This window comes from Bacillus rossius, chromosome 1 (assembly GCF_032445375.1).
Source record: "Bacillus rossius redtenbacheri isolate Brsri chromosome 1, Brsri_v3, whole genome shotgun sequence".
Taxonomy (NCBI): domain Eukaryota; kingdom Metazoa; phylum Arthropoda; class Insecta; order Phasmatodea; family Bacillidae; genus Bacillus; species Bacillus rossius.
In genome coordinates this window covers 188,671,526-188,698,209 of record NC_086330.1, presented here as the reverse complement: position 1 = coordinate 188,698,209, position 26,684 = coordinate 188,671,526, and the positions used below count along the sequence as shown (strand labels likewise).

Here is a 26,684-nt window from a genome sequence, read left to right as displayed (position 1 = left end):
TCGAATACTATCACTTCGAAAAAAACGAATATTCAGTCATTTACGAAAAAGGCTGAGCGGGATCACTGAAACCAGGAAACATTTCGTGATCACTGAAACCGGGAAACATTTCGGGATCACGGAGGTTTCTATCGTTGGGCGGGGGCAAAAGTTCCGGGGGATTTTTGTAATGTTTTAGAGTTATGTATGTGGAGTTATTCCACTACATCTGGCCACGTAAAGCCCATTTGAACACAGCAATTCGGAGCGATAACTAACGTATTTTATGTAGAAGAATGTGGTCAGGTCGTTTAAAATAGATTTCAACTGTCAGCATACTGATAAAGATAAATACGTGTCTGTAAAGTCCACACAACCGGTGTGTTATAGGTGACAGTTTTCAGATTAGAGGGTGAAACATGGTTTGTCGGCACTGTAATTTCGTTCCGAATGTGATGGCGAAGAGAAAGAAAATTGTACAGACCATGTGGAAAACATCTGGCCGCATACTTACAGCAAAGACTCCAAAAGCCTAACATGCTACATCAATGTTTTTCAATAGGATAATACACAGTAAACGACCGGATGCAGGCGGCCACCCCCCCCCCCCCCACCCCCACCACCACCCCTTCAAACCCTTCCCACCCTTCCCAAATTCCTCGCGTAGTGACAGCTTAGGCAATTATCCTGTCCCGCACGTCAAAAAAAAAAAAAGTTACACTAGGAGAGTGTTTATTAAAGTTCTTATTTTTTTTTCAGATCCTATTTTGATTCCCATTAGAAATAATTATTTCCCAGCCCGAATTACAGGAAATGAAATTCCATTCCTACACAGCGTATTTATGAAATGTATTTGCTGTACACATACAGTACCTTGTGAGTGTGTCTTATAGTAACATTGACTGCTGAGATTTTATCATTTGTGCTATAGTAAGGTGGCATACATAGCCATTACTTATAAGTACTTGCGCAGTGAACATCAGAATGGCTGATGTTCCAACAGTGGGACGATCTGCGATTTGGAAATATTTTTTGACAAGTCGCAAACAAGTAAACAAGAAACAATTTGCAAACGATGCAAGAAACGTTTGAAAACTCCAAAGGGTATGTACTAAATAGTTATATCAAGTCATTAACGTGAAACATCCATCACCTTTGCATGAAATTACCTAGATGATTTTTTTTAACAGTCCTTGAATATGATAAAGGATTACATTGTTATCACATGGATAGGTTAGCACTTCTGTGATTGGTAAGTGTAGTTTTTAAGTATTGTTTCTTTGTGCTAAAGTGTGCTTATGTAGATAATAACAGAACTGCACCCTTTCTTAACCTAATAAAAATCTCACACCTTATTTCAGTCTGGAACTTTTAATATTTTTAAAAGCAAGCACCACAATTTTAAACACACTCAAGACACTTATAATGATGTAAATGGATATTTCATGAAAATGGCAGATGTCTAGATTCATAGCATTTAAAACTTTTAAACATTCAAGAATTCAAAACTTTTTTTTGCTTGAAACAAATTATAGATCTGATCTTGATATGCTTAAGTGAAATTAATTTAAAAAAAATAAGTGGATTTATGGCAATTGCAATATTTATCTTAGTTAAAATCATGCAGTTTTTTTTTAATTTTAATTTCTATGTAATAAAATTTAAAAAAATTCAAATATGTTTTTCATACTGTATAAATACATTTTCCTTTTTTCAGGGACAACTACTACCATGATTAACCATTTGCAGCTACATTATGATGAATATTCAGATTATCAATCACAAGTCAAGAAACTTAAGGTTACAAGGACACAGATGGAGACTTCTGCAGGTTCATCACACACACAGTCAACAATTTCCAGCTTCATTCAGCCAACCAAGTGGGAGCCTTCAAACCCTAATGCAAAAAAACTGACAGGGTAGCAAATTTCATTGTAAAAGGTATGCATCCCTTTGCCATTGTAGATGAACCAGGATTTAGGGCAATGTTGGAGGAAGCACAACCCAAATACACTGTTCCAAGCCATACAACATTCTCACGCAGTATTGTTCGAAATTTGTACCAAAAATGCAAAAGTAAAATGCAGGAAACATTGGCTAATGATATCCAAGATATTCAGTCATGTCATTTACAACAGATTCTTGGACATCAAGAGCCTCAGATTCTTATCTGTCTCTCACTTGCCATTATACAGACACACATTTTAATTACAGGTCTCACTGCCTAAAAGTCAGCAAACTGAGTGGTGCTCATACATCACTTTCCATAAAAGCTTCTATTGTTGAAACTCTGGAGGAATGGGACATATTAAGTGAAGGAAACACTATCCCACTGTATATTGTCTCAGACAATGCTCGTAACTTTAGAGCTGCACTTGAAGCAATAAATTGCAAATCACGAACTTGTTTTGCACATACTTTGCAGCTGGCAATTGGAGATGCCAAGAAAGAAACAGAAGGACTTCAAAATATGTGCCAGAAAGCAAGGTCCATAGTGGGGTACTTCTCACGAAGCACTTCAGCAAGGCTTCATGAAAAGCAATAGAGATTAGGGGAACCTGTTCTTGAATAAATTCAAGATATTGAAACAAGGTGGGATTCGGAACGTGACATGCTGGCCAGACTTATTTTGGTTAGAGAATCAGTTGGGGCAGCTCTACAAGGAACTAATTTGGTCTCATTCACTCAGAATGAATGGAATCTCTGCAAGGCTGTTGATGTTTTGGAACCTCTTGCAGAAGCTACTAAAGAGATCAGTTCAGATAGTTTCCCTAATAGTTTGCTAATTTTTCCCATTCTCTTCTGCATGGAGAAGATGCTGGCAAACTATACTTCTGATGAAGAGCAAGCAGTAACTCTTGCCAAGAACATACTTAAAAGCTTGCGATCACATTTCATGGTGTAAGTACCAAGATTGTGAAGTAAATATGTTTTCTATGATGGTAGATCCACGGTTCAAAGATTCACTAAATGAGGATGAAAATAAAAAAAAATATGGGTTGAAAATTTGTGCAGGGAGATATGTAAGCTGTGTAAGCTGAACACAGTAGCTGAAACTATAACTGAGACAAGTGAGGCTACAAGTGAAATGCCTATTAAGAAGTCATCTCTGTGGCCCTACGTGAAACCTTCAACAGCAGCTCAGTCTACGCTTGCAAGCTACGAAGAAACTATCCAAGGAGAAGTAAACGAATATCTGGAGCACCCTTAATCCCAAAGAATGAAAATCCTTTCAGTTTCTGGTCAGAGAAGGGTCGCACTTGTTTCCGAAACATAGCTGTGGTAGCAAGAAAGTACTTGCCTATACCTGCCACACAAGTGTGCAGTGAGAGACTTTTCTCAACAGCTGGCAACATTGTGACGTGTAGAAGAGAGAGTCTACTCCCCGAAAATGTAAAGCAGCTTGTGCTTCTCCACAAAAATTTAAATTAGCTAATATTTAGTGATGTGACAATATTTTTTTTTAATACAAACTAATTATAAAATTGGAGAACCTTAAAATTTTAAGTACTGTCAGTTTTTTGATTCTACATACATTGTATCAGTAAATATGTACCTGTTATCATATTGTAATGTGATTGTGATATAACATGTTTTATGGGATTTCAATTCTCATTCCAATTATTCGAACTCAATATTCGTATTCGAGAATAATTTGGTATTCGTATTCGAATTCGATTTGAACTAAAAAAAACTGATATTCGCACAGGCTTATTTAAAATACATCATGTAAAATGGTTTTGTTCCCACTTCATGTAGTAAACTTGATAGTTGTGAAGAGTGTTAGGTAAAGAAAATTCTATGGCTGATCAGATAAAAAAATGAATATATATTTAAAACTTATTTAAATTAGTGATTTTAATATTTCAGCGTATTTAATAGTTTTAATTTGAATATTTTTTTTTGTTAATTGTTTTCACTCCACAATTTACATGAATTTTATTGCCCTACACCTACACTGTTAAGTATTTCAGAATCCGGTAAGATTTTAAAAAGCCACTTTCCATCCATCCATATGGTAAAGGAACATTAGCAGTAATCAAAAATACCATTTGTGGTTTTTGTTTTCACAGAAAAGTATAATTCGTAAATAATTACCATTATATAAACACTGTAGTCAAAAAATTTGGTCTTAATAATTTCCATCAAGAGCTGTTCCCATTGACTGCCTGCTAGTAACACACAGATGTATTCTTCAATATTGCAAATGCTGGGAACTGACTCAGTGTTTTGTTTTCAGCTGAGACTGGTAGGTGTCAGCTGACCACCACACTTTCAGCGATAATTGACCATGGAGGAAGTCAAAGCCAACCTCTCTGACACGGTGAAGCGCCGACTTAGGAGGATTAGGCGTGCCCAACTGCCCACCGAGGAGCGTGTGTCCGAGCCACTTGGGCCGGGGCTGTCCAAGACTCAGAAGAGGAAGTTGCGCTGTGAGAGGAAGATGGCTCAGCTCACAGAGAAGCAGGGAGACATGAAGACCTTCATAAGTAACCAGAATGGCAACCAGCACATGTGGTTTGGTGAGGATGAGGTGCCAGAGGAGAAGAAAACCAACAAGGTAGCTTCCAGACTGCAGAGCGGGCCAGTGAAGGAACAAGTAGTTGACAAGGAAGTGGTGGATAATACTTTCGTTTCTGGGCTTGCCAGTGATGACAGTAGTGCAGTTATTGAGCGCAGTACTGAGAAGAGTAAAGTAAAGAGCATTGGGAAAGTAACCACCAAGAAGACATCACGTTATGTCTTATTTGTTGGCAATTTGCCTTACGAGTAAGTATTTTTTTAAACATCTTTTTCACAAATAATATTTAAGATAGCTTAAATATGTATAGCAGCTGCTTCTGAGAAATAAGGCAGAAATTAAGTTAAGTGTAAGGGCGGTTCAGGTTATGTTAGATGATTAATATTACGTAAAATCATTTTTGAAATCTTTTAATTCTAAACTTATATATGTATATTATTAATGTAATTGGCCTAAACTAACCAACCTTTCACTCTTAATTATTAATGGCCTCATTACCCAAAAGCCACTGCTCTGCAAAATTACCTGTTTATCTAGGGCCCTCCATTGTACAATGAAAACAGCTCAGCTTTGTCACACTGACGAGCGTGTACCTTCTGCAGCCAAGACACTCCACCGGCTAGTAGGCAAGGGTGTGTAGAGAGACCACTTTGCCAGCTGCGCCAACTTGTCTCGCTTTCATTGCTGCACATAGTCTCACAGGTGGCTGCATGTACCTTGCATGGGCAAAAAATTATCCTAAGGCCTAATTAAACACATTGTTCAGGCAAATCATTTAAAAATTTAAGTGGTAATCCATTAAAAACATTCTTTTCAAAATTCTGTGGGGTATCTTCTAGCTCATTTAAAATTTATATCAAACACTGTTAAACTTGAAGACTTTTATGAGTAGCTTTACTTTCACAAAAAAAAAAAAAAAAAAAAAAAAACACACACACACACCGAGATATATTCCATAATTTTTTTCTTTTTTAATTGTCATGGATTATTTCTGTTTGGGTAATTCCATTTTAATTCAGCAAACATCTTGTACATCACCATTTTTTATTGCAATGAAATTTTGTGTGGAAATATATAATCCTTTTAGAATACAAAAATAATTTTTTTACAGTTATGAAAAAATTTCTTTGCCTGATATATAGGTAGTATAAATCAGTGTTGAGAAAAAAACTCAACATTTCAGGGTCTTTTTGAGGAGTTGTAACTTACCTATTGCATCGACAAAGATCTACCATAGCTCTTTAGAAAGCTTTAAATTAGTTTTTTTTAATGTCCTGAACAAATATTATCTAAAATGAAACATAACCCCTTTTTTAGGGTTGTATATGACTTAAAAACAACAATGTTCTTCATTTGTTTAGCTAAAAATTACTTAATTATGCATAATAGACACAAATGAGTACTAACTACTAGAGGAATAAAAAATTAAGTTTTTACTGGGTTCCCTTCACAAGATATATACTCCTGAAAATCACAAATTTTCTGCATTTACTATTTTCAAGGTCAAAAAAGGTAATATGGGGCAGAGGTAAAAATTATTACTGTTTTTTTTTAATGCTAGGAATTACCTATTGCTTTCTTATAAAAGAAATTAAAATTTTTTTACGTTGAGTGGTTTGGGTACTATAGGCTTCTGAATATTTATAAAACTGTGTAGGGCATATAGTTTTTCATGGTCACATAATTAATTTATTAACAATTCAAATAACAGCATTAAATAAACTAAAGTAAAACTCAGTTGTTGGTAAATTTTTTATACAATGTAGTTGACTATCTATCCACTTCAAGAAGGAAAACAAATCTCATAACATTATGTCCCGAAGTTTGTACAAATACATGAAAAAGAAATGCTCCAACCAAAATTGATAAGGTAAGACTACCCACGGTTTAATATTATGGCTAAAATATCATAAAATACTAAATTTCCATGTCATTGATTAATATACTTATCAAGGAACAATTACAAGTTCTCTGTCATTGTAGGTGTGACGATGAGCCCTCATCCAGGAGCTGACCATAGCTATGTAAGTTTCATAATTTTAAGTATGGTATGTTTTGAATTAGTATGCAAGTTTTGTCATCAGCAGACTTTTTGAATGATGTTCCAGGCCCCTTTGAAGAAAAAAAAGTGAATCCTGTACTTGTATTTCCACAACTTCCTCTAACCACCAGTTATCGTACACACAACATATGTAATCATGTAATTTAGGTTGTTTTTTAATGTATCTTGCACAATTTCACTGACTAATGAGCTGGAAAGTACTTGCTTGTTCAGAAAATGTCTACCTAATTTTAATAACAGAAGTACTTATAGGAATGAAGCAATGGAGTAAACTTGTATCTGGTACTGGCTGTGACACTTAAAATCTGTACTTGAGAGCATCTCTTGTATTGTCAACAGAAAAATGTTACTCCTTGAATATGATTGTAACAATGCTTGAAAACATCCATAGGTGTCATGATCTGGTTGTTATCTGCCCACTGCAAGCTAGCCTTCCTAACCAACCTCTTCGCAGCACTTAGCCCATCACATGGCCTCTTTCCATGTGCTTTTGCAAAGACGTGCCGTTCAACCATTACACCATCTTGCTGCAGAACTTTTGGAAATTTTTAAATTAATTTATTGTTATGATCTAGACAGTCACTAACACAGGCCTTCCAGACCTCCTACTTTTCCTACTTTTTAGTAGGAAAGTCGTAATGGTCCTACTTTTGCTAAATATGCCCTACTTTTACTACTTTTTGCCATCATTTGCCAATTGAAGTGTAGTCAAAGTATCCAAGTAGGTAAGTAAATTATTTTCATGTCAGCCCCAATGAAGATTAACTGAGGGGCACTTTTCTTGGTGCTCCAGCCCTATGCTGTTGAAGCACCATGCTAGAAATTTAATGTAGTAGTGGGTGGTGCAGATAATATTGTTTGAAATAATGCTTCTAACTTAAAACTTGTCTTTTCTTTACAATGCCATTATCAAGGATTTGTTTGTTTTTTTATTTATTTTGTATTGTAACATGCCCACCAACAGTCGTTAGCCTTTTTGGTGGGCACAACGAAACGACAACACAACATAGCAAGTGGATTTTAATGTGCTGATATAAAAATTATTTATTCTAAATTATGTACTTATGTTTGTTTCAGGTATATAATCTTGTGTAACCAGCCAAGATGCCTAGTCCCACTGGTCCATATTTACATTCTCTCCTAGTAAATGAGCTCGCCATTTACTCTTTCATATGATGAACTGACAAATAAGCAGATCAAGAAGCAACTAGATATCAAGATAAGCTATTGGTCTAAGTAAAACAACAAAGTGAATGTTAATCTCTTAAGTACTCATATCATGGGGCAAGCAAAAGCTAAAGATATTACAGAGTGTATAATGAAGTCAATGAATGAAAACAACTTGATGCTCAAAGATCTTGTTACATTGGGTAGTGATGGCCCAAATGTTAATAAAGCAGTGTTTGCTGCTATTTGTGAATATAAGAAAGCTCTAGATTTACCTTCTCTTTTAGATATAGGAACATGTCCTTTGCATTTGGTTCATAATGCTTTTGGGAAAGGTGTCAGAGAATTTGGGCAAAAGGTAGTTGATTTCATTATTGATGTACACATCTTCTTTAAGTTGTCTCCTCTGAGGAAAGAGGAGATGAATGAGATTCAAGTTGATCTTGAACTAGATGAATTGGCTTTCCTAAAGCATGTTGAAACACGGTGGTTGACTTTGTTTCCAGCCGCACAGAGAGTCATAAGCCAGTGGCCAGCTCTGAAAAAGTATTTCATCAGAGAGCTTCCAAAGCGAGATAAGACTTTGTCAAGCAATACACGATACACAAGAATTTTGAAGTGTTTGAAAGACACTCCTCTGAAAACTCTTGTTCAGTTGCATTTCATTGTTTATGCTTCAAGACCTTTCGAAAAGTTTCTTGTTTTGTTTCAGAGAGAAGAACCTCTAATACATGTGCTTTATGAAGAAATGTGCGCACTTGTAAGAAGTTATTTAGGATGTTTTGTAAAAACTAATGAACTGGAAAAGAGATCATTTCAGGACATTATATCATTGAAGTTTCCTTGTTCAGAGATTGAATTGGACAGCACCGAACTAGAAGTTGGCTATGAGACAATGAAAGTTTTGGATAAGATGAAAGAAGAAACTCGGACAGTTCTTCTGTACTCGATGAGGAAATTCTACCATAAGGTTATGCAGCATGCCATCTCAAAACTACCATTGGGGAATCCAATAATACAAAATTCGTCTTGTCTCAATTTAAAAAACAGGCATGATCTTTTGTCTAGTAAAGCTATGAAAAGTCTTGCAGAATCTGTACAGTTGGTTCCACGTGTGGATTTAGATGCTATTAGTGATGAATGGAAAATACTACAGTGTGAGAATATCCCAGAAGAGTGGCATGTTGAAGAGGAGAGTGGTGTAGAACATTCAAGTGAAAAGGAAGAATATTCTGAAAACATTAGAAGCACAAGAATAGATCACTGCTGGGGAAAAATTTTTTTCTTTACAAAATTCACTTGGAGGAAAAAAATTTCCAGAATTAGCAAGGCTGGTAAAATCAATACTTGTTCTCCCCCATGGTAATGCTGATGTCGAGCGGGGATTTTCTGACACCAGTAATTTCCTCACATCAAACAGATCATGTCTGTCAGCTGCGGGTGTTAGTGGGCTTCAATCTACCAAAGATGGGCTGAGAAAATTCAAAAATCTTCCCCACAAAGTTCCCATAACCAAACATTTCATCAGAAAGGGTCAAGTAGCATACAGGTCGTATCAAGAGAGAATTGCTCAGGAAACACTAATGAAAGCTGAAAAACTAAAGAAGAAAGCTGAAGAAAAAGAAAAACAGAGTAAAGAACTTGAAGAGAAACGAAAAAAAGAACATGAATGTGAAGAAAAAACACTAAAAGCCAAAGAGAGCATACAGAAAGAAAAAACTCTACGGAAGAAAGAGGAAGAAGTTGACGAGGACATAAAAAATTACATTAAAATGATGGAAGAAGCTAATACAAGGATAAGAAATGCCTTGATTAATAATGATATGAAAGGAGCGAAGATAGGACAAACCATGCTAGAAGCAGCAATTAAGAAGGTGGAAGAAAGCAAGTCAAGCTTTAAAGGAATACGAGTTGAACAAAGAGAAGTGGAAAAGAACAAGCGAACATTACTGGAATATTTCTCAGTATCTTCCAAGGAAAAGAAGTTAAAAACAAGTTAAAATAAAATTCACTTTTGGCAAAACATTTTGTGGTTCAAATCTGGAAAGGGTCTTGCATTTTTTAGTACCTATGTAACGTGTTTTTATTGATATGTATTTATATATATTTTTAGATACAATGATAGTTTAATGAACATTGTATTGCAAAATTTACTTTTTGCATTTTCTTTTACAATGTTTTATTGTTTAATTCTGTGCCAGATTCGTATTCATCTATTATTAAGTTTTCAGAAAAATATGTTCAAATATGGAACTTGTGTTAGGCTCATTATACTATATTGTTTTATCTTTTATATCTAAATAACAGTTACATTAAACTATGGAAATTTTACTATAACAAATATAGGCCATACCTCATCCAGGGTGAACTCAACTTCTTTGGAATGGTCTACAATAGGATAGGGTCTTAGGAGTATGGCTTTTATTGTTTTTGTGTTCTGGGTTTTGAGTCAAAGCTTTGTATGCCTTCGATTTTATTTCAGATTTAGGAACAGTATTTTTAACTTCTATTTTAAAATTGTGCAAGTCTAGGACTACTAATCAGTTTCCAATGTATATTACTACCTACTAGTTGTAATCTTCTAATCATAATAGGTTCAGAAGTTGAGTTCAGTTTAACCGGCCATTTGGTTGGGGTTATTTAAAAAGTAATAAGTAATAATATGCTTTATTTCCTGTAAAATCATAAAGACATGTGTTATGGCATTGCTAGAACTATATGCCGTTGAAAAATGATGCGAAAATAGGTTTCCTACTTTTGCCTACTTTTTGATAAAATAGTCCTACTTTTCCTACTTTTTGGCTTGGAAAAGTTGCTAGAAACCCTGCTAACAAAACAGAAGCTTTTTGAATATAATACTCCATCTGCTCTCCTGTAAACAACAAATAGACGCAATGTTGTTTGTTGACTTTACCATTGGAATGATTGGACTTTATCTTGCACAATGCAAGAAAAATTTTCTGAAAAGCCCCACAAAACAAATAGTTTACCTTCTTCAGACAGTCCTTTCATGATTTAAGAAATTTAGACTGGTTTTTTTTTTTTTTTGGCTATAAATTGATGGACTTTCAGTTGCGTCAACTTTTAACATAATTTTCCCACATCACTTAGAATTAGCACATATGAAACAAGCTCACAACTGTCAATTAATACCCTCTGTTTGAAAGAGACTTCCATTTGCTCTTCAGATTTTCATAATCTTCCAAGTATGCCTTTATGAAAGCATTTGCAGCTTCCACGCCATGGCACTACACACATCTGGACAGCATTCAAGTCTCATTTTCAATATTGCAGACCATGAGTTTCAGTAGTTCCTTGTAGTAATGTTGACTTTTGATAAAGCAAGAGCTTTACATTCTGATGATATAAGAAATGCAAACAGAATGGTGCCAGCACTTCCTGCTAGGACACAGAATTTTGGTTTAAGATCTGCACCTTATTTCTTGTTTGGGTATTTTGTATTGAAGGACTTATACGGTTCTTTAAAATCAAACCAAATGAGCCTTTTCTGGATGTTTTCTTTTCTCCAGTTGACTGTTGAACTGACTTGTGAAAATACTTCACTTGCAAAATTCTACTGTATTTATTTTCTAGGGGAAACTCTTATGCTGCATCAGTTGTTTCCAATTCAAGAATATTACTTGTCCTTTTGGCTTCTACTTTTGGAAGAACTCCTAGTTTCTGTACCAAATCACATGTTTATAAGCTAAGTAAATACTTACTCCAAAATCTTTTATGTATTTAGGCATATGTGTAAGATGAAGAAAGCATACCAAAACTGTTCACTTTTTCTTGGACAGCATATGCAGTTTTCATTCTTTCGTATTCAAATTTTCTATCAATTCTTTGCAATGTACACACAAGTTTTTTTATGTATTTGCATGGTTTTCAGTCAAACAATTTATTCAATTTGCAAGAGACAGTGTTTGTCATTTGTGGCACTTATTTTTAATAGCAGATGATTTTTCACCAGTAAAGAGTTTGGAGTTTTTGACATATCAATCCAAACATATAACTTGTAATACATTTGTAATTATCTTCTTGTGTGTAGGAGTTAGCATGAATTTCCATACAAATGTGTGCATATTTGTATAAACATTTTCTCATGGTAAGTGCAGACGCTTTAAATGTTGTCACAACTAGTTCTTACTCAAAGAAATTTCTTATCACTGTCATTAAGTTCAGAAAAATTGCATATAGAAATATCTGCTATAACTTAACTAGGTTCATACTGATAAAATCCCACTGAACATTTCATGATGGTGTGATTGGATCAACAGATGATTATATACATCTATCTTTTGGAACAAACTTTACAGTAGGAATAACAAGCCACTGATGAGCTTGTAAAGGTGTCACAACACCACTACGTTTTCTATCAGAGGTCTGCAGCAAACTGAACCAGCGGAGAGCAGAAAGAGCATGATCGTGCATCTTCAAACAGGCAGCGTCCTGATGCTACTGGCCACCCAATTCATTTGTACTTTTATAAGCATTCTGCTTACTACATTATTCTTTCATCATATAGCCTGCGAGGAGCCTCATGTATGGACCTCGCTGTGCGCTGCAGTTGGCAATTTATCAAAACTGACAACACTCATCCGGTCGGCCCCAAACAATGTCTGCCTGGCTGGCTGATGCAAGAACCAGCTCGCTATACGTCAATCATTCTGCAGCAGCCTCGTGCTGGACGTTGTCTCGCTATTCGGCTGACGTCCTGTCCCATGACGTACTTCATCACCGGGCGACACCCAAAGTCGGTTCTGATGTGTACCACCCACTCCTTTTGTGTGGTGTATATATACCCCTGTATGGCAGTCGAACAGTCACTTCTGCTCTGCCTGCCTCAGAGCACCTCACAGATTGTTGCAGCCGCCTACAAGTCTGAAGACATGCCTTGGGCCGAGATTCACTCAACCTAAGATCATTTCGAGGTGCTTCTTGCTTTAACTTTGATAGTGTTAGGGTACTGGTCAACCACCGTCTCAAGTGAGCACAACTTGTAATCAATTTTGTTTTGCTTTTAGAGAATAAAACTGATATGTATCCAAATCAAAATTTTCATTTCTTTAAATTTACGCCACAGCCGCTTGGGGCGTAACAAACTGGTGGCAGCTTACGGGATTTCACTCCAGAAGGCTGTGACCCGAACCATCTCTGAAGGGTGTTGCTTTTATTTTATAATTTAAATAATTTAAAATTTTTGTTTTCTTCTCTTTTCTTTCTTTTGCCATTTTAATAAGCCATTTTAATGAACGCAGATAGCAAACTTATTATTGACTTAAGTGCTGTGGACAAAAAGGCGATTTACTGAAATGCCTGAAGTTTTCAGGATTGTTGGAATTTCTGTGGCCAAAAAATTACTGTAGATAGAAAGAAGACTTTCAGGATTGTTGGAATTTCTGTGGCGAAAAAATTACTGTAGATAGAAAGAAGGCTTTCAGGATTACCAAGATATTGCTTTAGAAAATATCAGTTTGATATCCAATATGTATGTGGACCATGTAATAACAGGCAGACAGGTTCTGTCTATTGTTCTGTAAATCTACATTATATTACACCACAAACGTGGATAAAGATTACTTACTGCAAAACTTTCCTCGATTCTGCCCCACTTCTGTGTTGTGTACTACAGAATCATTAAGAAAATTTAAAAATATTTTTGAGTGATGTTCAAACAGCTGTTTTTACGCTGAGAAGGAGGTAAACAAGAGAATTTACAGTAATTGTGGTGAATGTTGTTACTACTACAAGCATAGAGGCATTGAAAGGACTCAAGGACTATTTGTTCAATTTAATTTGTAAATTTTTTCAAACACTTTTCTATTGACACGTTGCATTTCAAGCCTCGAGTTAGCATTTAAGGGCAAACCGAAATGTTCTTTCCTGACACCACTCGTGTCAATACTGTGCCTCGAGCTTATGGTGGTGAAGGTAGTCACCTAAATGGGAGAAGCCAGCAACCCCGGGCACCATACGGCGATAGATTTGGATGGGATTAGCATTCAAATGATTAAACTGTGTATGCCAGACTGTGTTCCCACTTTAACTGACATAAATTTTTCTATCAAAAATTCTGACTTCTCAAACGAGTACAAAACATTCAAAAATTATTCCTGTAGCTAAAACAGCACATCCGCGAAAGCTAAGAGACTTAGGAATACGCCCAATTAGTATTCTACCTGCAAAATCCAAAATAATTGAAAAATTAGTCCACTGACAACTAATTGTGTTTATTAAAAAAAGTAATATTGCATACTAAAGACATTCAGGATTTCATTCTGGCCATAGTACATAAATCATACTTCTGGATATAACGGACAATGTACATCAAACACTAGACGACTTAAACGTAGCCATTTTGTTGTTCCTAGACTTTAATAAAGCATTTGACATTCTAAATCATAAATTACTCTTATCTAAACTAACTGAAATCGGGTTGTCTAGGGCCAGCTGGCTGTGGTTCAAGAACTATGTATCAGACCGGCAACAGTAAGTTCATGTATGCTCCAATGCAGGATATACGATTCTGGGAGTGCCGCAAGGCTCTATATTAGGGCCTCTTCTATTTCCTATTTTTATATTAGGGATGCCACAATGCTTCAAGCACATGAAATGTCATCAGTATGCTGACGATACCCAGTTGTTAATATCTGTGCCTGCTGATAAAATCTTGCATCCAGGGGTCAAAATAAACGAAGACTTAAGTTTATTACACAATTGGTGTATTCAAAACGGTTTAAAATTAATCACTTTGAAATGTGTATACATGATAATAAGTACGCAGAAAAATATTAATAAATTTACTAACCCTATAGGTCCTGTCCCAACTCCACCTGCCAAAATTACAGAAATCTTGGTTTAACATTTGATTAAAATCTAACCTGGAACAAACACGTCTCTAAATGCCTACAAACAGGATATTACCACTTCAGCACCTGTTCATATTAAAACACATCTTGCCCCCCATTATTAAAATTAAACTTTGTGACTCACTTGTGTTATCACATTTTAATTACTGTGAAAGATTATTTTTCAGCATTGACAAAACACTGAATTATAGAATTCAGAAACTGCAAAACGTATGTTTACGTTCCACTTTTAATTTAAAGAAACACAATCATGTAAGTCAGAATCCAACTAAAACAAACTGGCTGAACATGGATCACAGATTGGAATTTAAATTTGTAACCCAATTAAAAAATATACATTTTAGAGCATCACCAAATTTCTTGTATTCTAAGCTATCAGAACAGTTGTTAAAACATGGCTACAACACCAGATATAGGAACAATTTTCAGATACCTAAGCACTATAGCACCTTCTTCAAAAGATCATTAAGTTAATTGGAAGCCATGTATGGAATAACATACCAGACTAGACTCCCTTCAGCAGAGCACGTCCATCGCTGTTTTCAAAACACGTTATCATGCACATAGTCCGGCAGAAATTGGCCGTTTTTTGCATGAAGTGAAATTTGGAGTCTATAGTTTTGTTTTAGGTGTCAAATGAAAGATTTAAGTGTCTTGTAACATAAAATGCTGGGTGACATCCGCTATCTGTTGAGCATTTTAAGATATTCAAAATGGTGGCCAATAGGGTGTAATATGTTCATAAATTGTAATAAAATTATATGTATGTCAAATTTGGTATCAAAATATATGTTTTAGTGGCACTGAATCGAAATACTAGCCTATACACTGTGTAAAAAAAAAAAATAGCAGATAAGCAACATATTTGCAAAAATAAATAATTCCTCAATTTATATTTGTGTTGTTAATTTTTTTTGTATAAATAAACATGTTTAGTGGCTTCATACTTGAAACTTGGCTGTACATCATATTTCAGGCATATGTCAGAAAGGGGAAGAAACTTGAAAAAGTGCGTTTCATAAATTCTAAAGCTCAAAAAATAAACATTAGAGATATACTTAATAATATTCTTACAAACATGTTATGTATTTCAGATATTACATTAATGAATAGGATATTGAATTATTGAACATGATTTAAATAACTTAGATATATCATCGGTCATATACCTAAAAGTATTCTCACAACAAAGAAATTAACAAATACATATTAACACTGTAAGACCATTGAAACATATATACTACGCAAGTATATTCTTATAATAACTTAAGACGGGTTATTGCATTCCAAATCTCTGCAGGCACAGAATAATGTGCAAGTAAGTCTTGAATAATAGCAACTACACTTTGAAGATTTGCAAGTAGTCAGTTTTGTACAGCCACATTTTACCAGCTTAAAAATAGATCAGGGGTGTAAGCAATCCCGTCTGGAACTGCAACAGGAACGAGTGATTTGTTCGCCACATCCTTTGACCAGCCATATTTTACTGGATCTAAGGTTGTAAGTTCAGGTTTGGTTGCTGTTCGCCAGATACAAGCTTGAAAATGTGCGCATTTTACATTTTCAAAAAATGATGCAGCAGTTGGGGTGAAGTGTACGAAAGTTTGGAGCAGTGACAGAACCTGTACTAGCTTTGCTCGCCCAAACTGTTACACGGGTTTCCGACATTTTTTTTACATCCACATTGACCATAGCACGCCGATATGAAGCTTGTTGCCTGATCTGTAACATCATTCATTTCTGCTCTCTCATCTCCAAGCAAGGAGAGCGATAACCCTGATCGAAGTACCTTTACAAATTTGCCTTTACCTATCCCAAAGTAGTACGCCACAGAGTCACTTCCCGAAAGTGCATGAGCAGCTAAAAGTTCTGAAATGATTGAAGAATGTTTTTTTTTTACTGTTTCTCCAATATCCACAACAGTCCTTTCTTGTACTGGTGATTCCATTAACACGCAAGCGGAGACATTGTACTGTTGATAGTAATGCAATAGAAGAACAAATACATCAGTGTCATATGATACAATGGATATGACTTTAGGGTTCTCTCTTGAAACAATCATTTGCTGAATGATAATTGTGTCAGCTTCTTCGTGTGCTGTGTACAAATCCTCTCGATTCTGGATGACACCACCAGGAGATATTTGATAAGGTGTTTTGTCCAAGCCAGTTATGACAAGTTTGTTTATTACATCTTTGTGAAATGATTTGTCTTTACAGAGATCTTCACAAATCAGTCCAACCAACTGCTTTTTGTTTTCAGTAACTGTTAGAACAACTTTTTGGGTTGGAAGAGGTGTATTTTCTGTGAGTTTATACACTCGACTAGCAGATGAAGATCATGTGCCCCTAGTTGCGGATTTTATACTGTAGTCATAGTACCGATCGAATATTAGGTACACCTCACTTCTATCCAAATTTAATTTAAGTAGATGCTTGAAATTTGATATATGTGTTGTGACTGTCCCTTGGTTTGGCCAGTGAACAGTCCACAAAAGAGACATTCCATCTATAATGATTATATCCCGTTTGGGTATCGTTCTAGTAGACACACTTACTTGTAGCACATTTTTTAGCATTGATTTGGCTTTACCTATGCGCATTTCTCCTTCCTCGGTAAACATTGATGTTGGAACATGTGAAAGCTCATGATCAAGTGTTTTGCCAATATATAATTCACGAGAACTTGCCTGTACAGTAAGTCCTCGGTTTACGTCGGGGTTACGTTCCTGAAAACCGCGACGTAAATAGAAACGACGCAAAATGAGCCGTGTTTCATGCCACCGGCCGACCACGGCCCAAGGTCGGCCGGAAGCGCTGGCATACAGACGTGACAACGGGCAATTTTATCAGCAAATGACAACCGACAGCGTGGGAAACAAGTCCAACTAGTACTTCTCAGCTTTATAGAATGGTTATTTAACCAGCTGCTTTATTACCTTTATTGATTGAAATATAAAAACAGATATATAGTACATACTGTACGTAATATAAACGCATAATGCATTCAAAGTGTAAGGATACAAAGTGGTTTAGCGCTACACAGATTTTACTTTGAGTCATTCGCGGGAGAAAACAACTGTTTTCTTTTGGAGGCTGGTAAGAACAAAGTCAAAAGAAATGCATACATACAATAAAAGTACTATAAGTATGACAAACATTGAGAGCCCTTGATTTAAAATAATCACATGAAGTAATAAACACCTAAAAGAGGTTATACAATAGCGCGGCGCAATTCTTACAATTTACGTACGGGAATAATTCTAATAAAAATCAATGTAAAATATTTTTTATGAGAAACACTACTTTAAATTAACGTCGCAAACAATATAAATTATATCATTTTACGTAACATTTTAAACGTTTAAAACTCCGGCCAACTCAATGATATCATAGCGACTGAAGTGCCAAGGAGTTGGACGAAAAGGGGTAGGAGAAAATGCTGTGTTGTTGCGGGAAGTAGATAACACTTCTACGTGCGAGATACGTGGGTGGCCGAGCGGACGGGCTGGTAGTATTGCATCACCGCGCGGAGAGCAGCGGAGAGCAGGAAGCGTCCCTCATGATGTATGATAAGATAAGGCGGTGAACGTGTAGCTTACGCTACATAGCATAAATTAACTACCGAAGGAAACAAAGAATTATAAACGAATTATATACGGTGTTTTGGTTAAAATAAAGATTTACGGTCATTGTAAACAACGTTATTGTGAATCGGCGACAACTTAAATTGAAACATGAGTACTCAAACATTAGCGACGTTAATCCGAAACGACGTAAATCGGTACGACGTAAATAGAGGACTTACTGTATTCCAATAATCCTTGAATAGATAACGTTAGAATCTGGTATGCCTTTTGAATTTTTCACAACACGTTTTTTTTTTATCAGCCATGGAAACCACTTTCTTTGCAATTGTCTTGTGAAAAATTTCAGGTAAACCTTTTTCGAACTCTTTCATCTGTGCAAGTCCAATTTCTAGAGAATAATCTACATTAACCTCTGCTCGAGAAACTTTTCCACTCGCTATATTTAACAGTCCATACGCATGTTGTGTTGCATTAAGAGGATTGATGCACAACTCTAGTTTCTGTGGAATACCTTCTCGATCTGTTTTATCACTCAACACTCTGCTCTTTCCTTCCTCTTTGTGCGACAATTGAATTACATCCTTAGTACTTTCAGCCATATCAAACAAGGAATTTTCTAACTGACATGATATATGTAGACTTAAAGCCCAGGTTTTTAGAGTTCAGGCTTTAAGGAAATCCCCATGATTCCTCCTTTACTATGCCCATACTTCATAAAAGTAGTCTCTATATACATGCCACTCCAAATACCGTTCCATACACCCGGGTTGTGTCTCATTACATGGTGGCCTTCCATAAAGTATTGACGAACTTATGCAGGCAGTGCAATAATTGACCGAAGGTAATATGTGGAATACCTTGCATAGTGTACATGGCCAACAGAAAAAAGTAAGGTAGCATTTCTCTTAATGCTTCAAGATGCAACATCCAATCTCCTTCTCTTTCAGCTCTTACAAACTTCATCATAATGAACACTGGTTTGATTAGGATATCAACCCATAGTTTACTCGTTTTGCTTTTTGATGTCAGTTCACTGAGAACATTAAAGAGCTGATTTTTGCTTGTGACATTATTCTCTATAGCTGTATGTCTTAAAATCTCTTCAGCTAGTAGGCGAAGAGCTCAGACATTCTGTGGGAACTTTTTCCCCAACATCATTTTTGGTACACCAGCGAAAACATCACTTAAAATTTATACAAGCTCACTTCCTTCCATCAAAGTACCTATTGAGCCACAAAAGGACATCAAAGTGTGCATACCAGCAAGTCGAATTACATTCTGAAAATGCTCTGGTACTGCCCACTTTATATGTACCGCAACACGATACAGCTGTAAGTCAAATGTACAAACAACAAACTTCTGACCAGTTTGATGCACACACTCTTGGCATCGATTGAAAGCAGTGAAGATGGTATCTGGATAGGAAGGTATCATGCCAATAAGGGGGAGATATACTCGTCTAGTTCTTTTTTTAACTTTATGACCTTGTTTCCGCATAAATATGTGTTGTATCCATTGAATTCAGGACACTCTGGGTTAGTAGTTACCTCTTTCATAAACTGAAAATCAAGTGCTCCAGCTCTTACACTGGCTATTGTCTTGTGACAAAGAAGTTTTAAAGGTAACACTGATGTCTGTGCTTCCTTCTGAGGCATGATTGTTTTTTGGGGCCATTAAATCGGTAAATTGGAACATCGTACTTTACATTTTTTACCATATCAGTTTTCGATATGCGCTTAAAAGTCTCTGTAGAATTCTTATTATAAGATTGCGCTGATTCTTCTTGGACTAGAAGTACTGCGAGTGAGTGAGTGGTACTTTTACCATTTTGCGGTGAAATTTCAGCATCAAAATTATCTGCGACAACTTGCACCATGCCATCTACTGCCTCAAAAAGTCCAGACTTCTTGGCATCTTCTACAACTGCTGTGGCTGCTGATTTATTGAACCTAAACACTTTATCATAAGAACATGTGATTCCAAACTTGTGCATCAGCTGTATAAGAGACTTCGTGTCACGAAGGACTATGCCTAAGGCTTGCAGTTTAGTTGGGAAGTTTTTTTTTGTACTTGTAACAATATTACCAATCAAAACTGCAGGCAGTGAATTGTTCAGTTTTTCAGAAATACTACATAGCAACTTCATTAGAGTATTACTGACTTGCTCTGAAGCAATGTCTATATTGATGGTACTTCTGTAATTCGTGCTTTTCTTTGGAAGTGATTGTATTTCTGTTGTTATTGTTTTGCTTACCATTGAAATGGCATTTTCAATATCATCTTCTTCGCTGACCACAAATTTTAGAACTTGTCTTGCTGTACTTTTAAAAATAATAATGTTGGCAACACCCGGAGAACTGAGGACAACAATATCACTTCCAACTTTTGCTGATATTGCTTTAGTTAGATGTTTTCTTGAGAATTCACTCCCTCCATTTTGCTGGTATATTTCATACAGTTCTACAGATGTCCACATTGTTGATCTTTTACTAGTCACTTCATTGATGACAAAATATAATGCCGTATCATTTTCACCTTCACTGTTTTCTGTTCTTGTAGCCAATTTAATAGATTTTGGTGACATAAAGTTTGATCTACAGTTAACATGATATCTTGCATCTGCAGCATGAAGGTCACTCAGTGATCCCAAAACACATATTTCGCACACTGAAGAATAGAATCTTTGAATGATATTTTTAAGCCACCCACATTAGCCTCTTTACAGATATAGGCTGGTCTCCAACGTGATGGATTTTTTTCATCCTTCGAGACTTTGCATTCTTCATCGCAAAAAATGCAATGTTCTTTAAATGAGAATAGGGTGTTTTCATTTTTCCTTGTTCTTTTTGGAGATCTCAAGAACACTTCTTGTTGGCGCTTCCTCTTGCAATGTCGTTCTAGCTGTGTCGCTGAACAGTATGTTGATACACACCTCTTGTGGCACTTCACAGTCAATTCGCTTGTTACAGCTATTTTTTCTTCTAGCACATTTTAGAGATCATCGTTGTATACTTTACTGCATTTTATAATAGTCTGAATTCTTTTATCACCACTTTCAATAAGTCTTTCGTTGTAGTTTTCACAATTAAATTTCCAGTCAAACAGGCATTTTTCTGCCATTTCCTTCTCTATATTACTTCACATTACACCTGCAATGATAAAAAAGTATTAGCCAATTCCTTCCATCATGCATGATCCACAAAAAAACAATGTTCATGCCACAGCAACTGGAAGAGTTACATTTTATACTAATAATCACATGTCATTAGGCATAAATAAAAAAAAATCTGGCATACATATTGAATATGTAATTAAATAAAATTTTACACAATATCTAAACACATATTTTGATTCAGGACCCTTGAAAACATGTATTTTGTTACCAAAAATTACCATAATATGTTTGTATTGCAATTTTTTAAAATATAACACCATATTGGCCGCCATCTTGAATATCATAAAATGCTCAACATATAACCAATGTCACCCGGCATTTCCTGTTACTAGACATAATAATCTTTTATTTAAGACCAAAAACAGAACTATAGACCACTTTTCCAACCCATACCTCAATTCTGCCGGACTAACAGCTTCACAAGAAACATCTGGAACCCTGCCACATTAACAGAGGCAGCGCACTGGAAGTGTAACCCTACCCAGTCAATATTACCAAAGACAAGTCATAAGATGGGGTATAATGTATAGAAATAAACTCTTAAGTAGGTTTTTTACAAATGTGTACTGATTTATTTTATTTATGGAAGGGCTAGCATTACATTTTTATTATGTTAGTTATTAAGTTTCTGTAATGATTTTCTATAGCATGGTTTAATATTTATTGTTAACCTGATATTTTACTTGTAATATGTAAAAAATTGAAAACCGGTCTAGTGCTGAATTTTGTTTGTGTATATATAAAATAAATAAATAACTGTGTTAGAGGATAAAGATGCCATCATATCTGTTCTCGTCGAAGGACTGTCTCACACATTCCTAATACAGGGTCAGATGTTTCACTGGTGAAACCTGGAGTTAGCAAGAACAATTAGGACCGAAAGGTGTAACTGGAGATGTGCTCCAGATCACCCAACTTTCAGTGAGGATAAACGACCAGTGTTATACTTACAGATTCCTAGTCTGTTTGTCAGAGTTGCCATTTGATGGGATACTAGGAATGTATTTTCTCCGAGATTATGATGCCAGAATCAATCTCCAGAAATCAACACTTTATCTGAAAGATACAATGTTTAATGAAATCTGTGAAACCATTCCTTGTGATTCATTGGGCATAGTGAAATGAACTGGGAGCCTGGCCAACTCCAAGATCGGATCCAAGCCTGAACCAACGAATAATACATGGAGATTAAGTTTAAAAGATTACACAATTCTGCCACCAAAATCGTAGAGCTAGCTTTGCACATAGAGGATTGGGACGTAAATCCTAAGCTTCTATTTGTAGAACCAGATTTTTGAAAATTCCAAGCATTAATGTCGCTAGAGCTATGTGTTACTTAAATCTTACTGGTAAGAGCGTAGGAGCGCCGACAAAGAGTCAAAGGTATGTAGGGAGCTATGATATTTTCAGTGTTATAGTGAGGACATGTAATCGGAGATTCTGTGAGACGAATCGTGTTAGTGAAGACGTGAGCAAACGTCAAGGCTCCTGTGAAGCAAATGAAAACTGTAAAATTAAAAGATAGTTATCCATTTGGGTGGGCAACATTTTAAATGTAATCCCTTTCTCTACAGGTGGAAAGGATGTATCTCAGTGTTTCATTTCCCATTGTGGTCACATCAAAGGGGACAAGAGTACATGGTGTCCTGGTGTGCGCGCAGAAAATGGTGGAGCTGCATGTTTAGAGGGTGGGCATGCAAGGATCGTTGACAGGGTCAGTCGGTCAAGTTTCTGAAGTGTTGGTTTATCCTTGGAGGGGTCTAAAATTTCAGACAAAATCGTGACAAAAATCGTGAAGAAAGCTTGCTGTGCCAAACGGTATGGTTATAGGATTTGCCACACTCGTCGCAAAAGATGCTGAGTTGCTACTGTATAAAGAATCCAATGTGTTAGTTTGTAATGATTAGAATGATTAGGGATCTGTAATTGAGTCGCCATGAGTGGTTGAGCTACCACAAACAGAAGCACGGAGAGAAAAATCCTCGTAGATGTTCCTCCGAAACTTGAAGAGGAGTGCTCACTTCCAAGCTCCAAAATAGATTGAATTCCCTCAGGATGAAACTGTAAGGAGAGTAGTAAATTTAACGAGGTCATGGAACAGGACTATCTTTTCCACTGTATCAAACCCCCCCCCCCCCCCCCCCCCCCTTTTCACAAGTTGAAATTAAGAGAGATCCGAATAAGAATAAAAAAACCAAATCGTGTTGAGAAAAATAATATTTATGTAGAATCGAGATATGGAAGAAATTCAAAAATTTGTTCTTTGACGTCACATTCACGTAGTTATCAGGAGAATTAACTAAAATTATTGGAAGAAGCCAGCATATTTTAGAGGTATCACGCAAAATCGCATAACGGGCTGTGCAAATATAGTTAAGGTTGCTACAAGTAATGGAGGTACAAAGTGTAATAGGTTAACCAAGGAGAAATTTTAGGAGACTAAAGAAATAATTAAGGAGAAATTAAAATCACTTAAGTAAGGAGGATTTTGATGTTTTTTTCCCACTGTTGTTAAAATATGCACATGTATTCCAATTGGACGGAAGTGCTAATTTTGGTTGCACGAGTCTATTGAGACAGCGGCCAGACCAATTATGAAAAATCCTTATAGAGTTCATCATGCTTTAAAGCCAGTTATTGAAGAACCGGTACGAGATATGTTAGAAAAATTAATAATTTCAGAAAGTAATTCCCATTGGCAGTTCCTAATAGTGATAGTTAAAACAAAGAAACAAAGATGGCACCTTTAAAATGTGCTTTTGTATCGATTATTGCGAATTGAAGAATTTGACCACGAAAGATCCCTACCTCATACGTCATCTATACTATAATATTATAAAGCTGAAAAGTTTGTTTGTTTGTTTTGTTTGTTTGAACGCGCTAATCTCAGGAACCATTGGTCCGATTTGAAAAATTCTTTCAGTGTTGGATAGTACATTTAGAATCAAATGTGTTGGAGGGGGTTAGATACAACATGCAGTACACGTACGAAGTGTGTGTTGACAACGCCGAAGGTGCTAGAAGTTTATTTCCTATTGCCTATTTACATTGTTGCCACACACTAGATGCCTTATCATTAGGGGCAGGAAATTTTCGCGAAAAAATCTGAACGCCTACTAGACTGCAACAAGGTATACCCACACCAGCGGTTTCTTCCTTGTGATTGACGGCCGTCTGCGAGAGAAGTCGTTGCCTTGTTTGCACGAGCCACTAAGGACGAGTTTGCTTCCACACTGAATTAGTGTGATTGGTTGTTGTAACAATCGACATGCACCTCAAAGTAACTCACCCAATCACGAAGCACAGACGATGCTACAGTGTTTTAACTTCCAGCTACTATCGGGATCTTTTCACGAAATTTTCATGGCCCTACTTATCATTCTTAATTTTCCCATACAAGTAAAAAACACCCGTGTGATATTAACAACGAAGCAATCAGTACCCTCATAAGAGTTCAGTTTATTTAAATACTTTTTATCACTTTAAATCGCAAACCTAAACTATTGTTTTTTTTCCTCTCTCTGTGTTTAATTTGTTTTTTTATTGCCCTTTTTTTCAAGTATATATATTTTACAGACTTGAAACTTCACAGTAATGTTCCTTATGTTACGCAGGATGCCATTTTCCGAAAATTAGATCCCATGGGTGGTTAAAACCACGCAACAGTGGGTACTTTGTCTGCATGAGAACAGGATTTTGCATTGTTCATGCTTCTGCGTCTCCATAGCAACGGGCATCGCACGGCAGTGGCGTACTACCCACAAGGAGGGGCATGTATAATGAGCGGCGCAAGAGTGATCTGCCTGTAGACTGTCGTAGCGAAGTACGGGTACATCAGTTGTACGTTGCGTGCACGTTTCGGGAAACCATCGGTGCTATTCATTTTCTCTCCGGTACATTATACAGTATTGTAATAAATTTTCACTTAATTTTTTTTATTTACCATTACTGTAAATGGGAGAGGTGGCTTAATTTTTTTCCATTAGTATAGCCGTTTGAAGCCGGGTCAGGCAGCTAGTACCAAATGTACAGGAAACACTTGATTCATTGCATGATTCAAAGTTTTTTTACTACTTTAGATTTAGTAAGTGACTAATTCCAGATAGAATTATATGAGAGTGACAGAGAAAAATGAGTTTTCCTACGTTCATGGGAAAATTTGTATTTACTAGATTACCATTTTGGCTTTGCAATGAAAAATTACGTACTAACTGGTTTATTAGATTCGGAATGCCTCGTGTATCTTGATGACATCATAATATTTAGCAGTTCTATTAAGCAACTTGCGGAATGCATGGATAAGGTCTTTAAGATATTAGAAGAAGCGAACTTGAAAATAAAGCCAAGCAATTTATTTTGTTCAAGACAAAGTAGAATATTAGGTCATGTAAGTTCGAAAGGATTCGAGCGAGACCCAAAGAATCTTAAGGGAATCAAAGAAATGCCAATTCCCAAGAATATTTCAGAAATTAGGTCGGTAGTAGGTTCGTTCCAGTTTTACAGGAAGTTTGTGCCAAATTTTTCCAAAATGGTGAGACCATTGACAAAATTAATGAAAAATAATGAAAATTTTATTTGGGGAAAAGATCAGTAGGAAGCATTCCAAATGTTGAAAGACAAACTTATGTCTTATCCTGTTTTTATTTACCCAGATTTTTAACAGCAATTCATTGTGAGTACTGATGCAAGTAATTACTCAATAGGTGCAGTCATCTCACAGATTATAATTGGAGAAGAAAAACCCATTGCTTTTTCAAGTAGACAGTTAAATAAAGCAGAATTAAACTACGGTGTGCGCATTATATCTAGAAGCCTGAGTGACCGTTACGGCCAGGGCAAGCAGAAGCTTGGAGGGGGTTAACCTTGTGACTGCGCATGCGCAGAGTGCTTGCGAGGGGGTTGATCACGTGACCGCGCATGCGCAGAGCGCTTGGTTTAGGCTCATACTATCGGACCAGAAAATATAAACCTCTTTCTGTAGTTTCTGTGCAGGATTCAGCCAGATTGGACTGTCCTATTTTTTTTGCGCTTAGAGTGATCTGAATTCGCTACATTATGTGCTTTTGGTGTTGTGATTAATTTATATTAAACATGGTTTTACTGTAATCGGTCCGGACTTTAATACACTTTGTCTTATAATTATTGTTACTAGTGTTAATTTCGTCTTGTGAATATGTGTGTTATGAAACCCTTTCGAGTGCGTTGCTAAATTAATTAATTTGTTGTAGGTTTTGTTATCACGATGCCACCGGTATTATCGATGGTGAAGGGGAAGAAACTGCATTCGCAAGCCCGTGAAATAATTTATAATGTATTGT

At 36.2% G+C, this 26,684-nt stretch overlaps 1 protein-coding gene across 3 annotated transcripts in view; it reads left to right on the top strand.

The window, feature by feature from the left end:
- LOC134527156 (uncharacterized) overlaps positions 1 to 26,684 on the top strand; it is a 100,540-nt gene that overhangs the window by 41,208 nt on the left and 32,648 nt on the right. For all 3 annotated transcript variants that reach the window (XM_063359552.1, XM_063359551.1, XM_063359553.1), the window contains one exon: positions 4,220 to 4,749. In XM_063359552.1, the coding sequence (XP_063215622.1) occupies positions 4,271 to 4,749 (479 nt within the window). In that variant the 5' untranslated portion in view covers positions 4,220 to 4,270. The remainder of the gene's footprint in view (positions 1 to 4,219; positions 4,750 to 26,684) is intronic.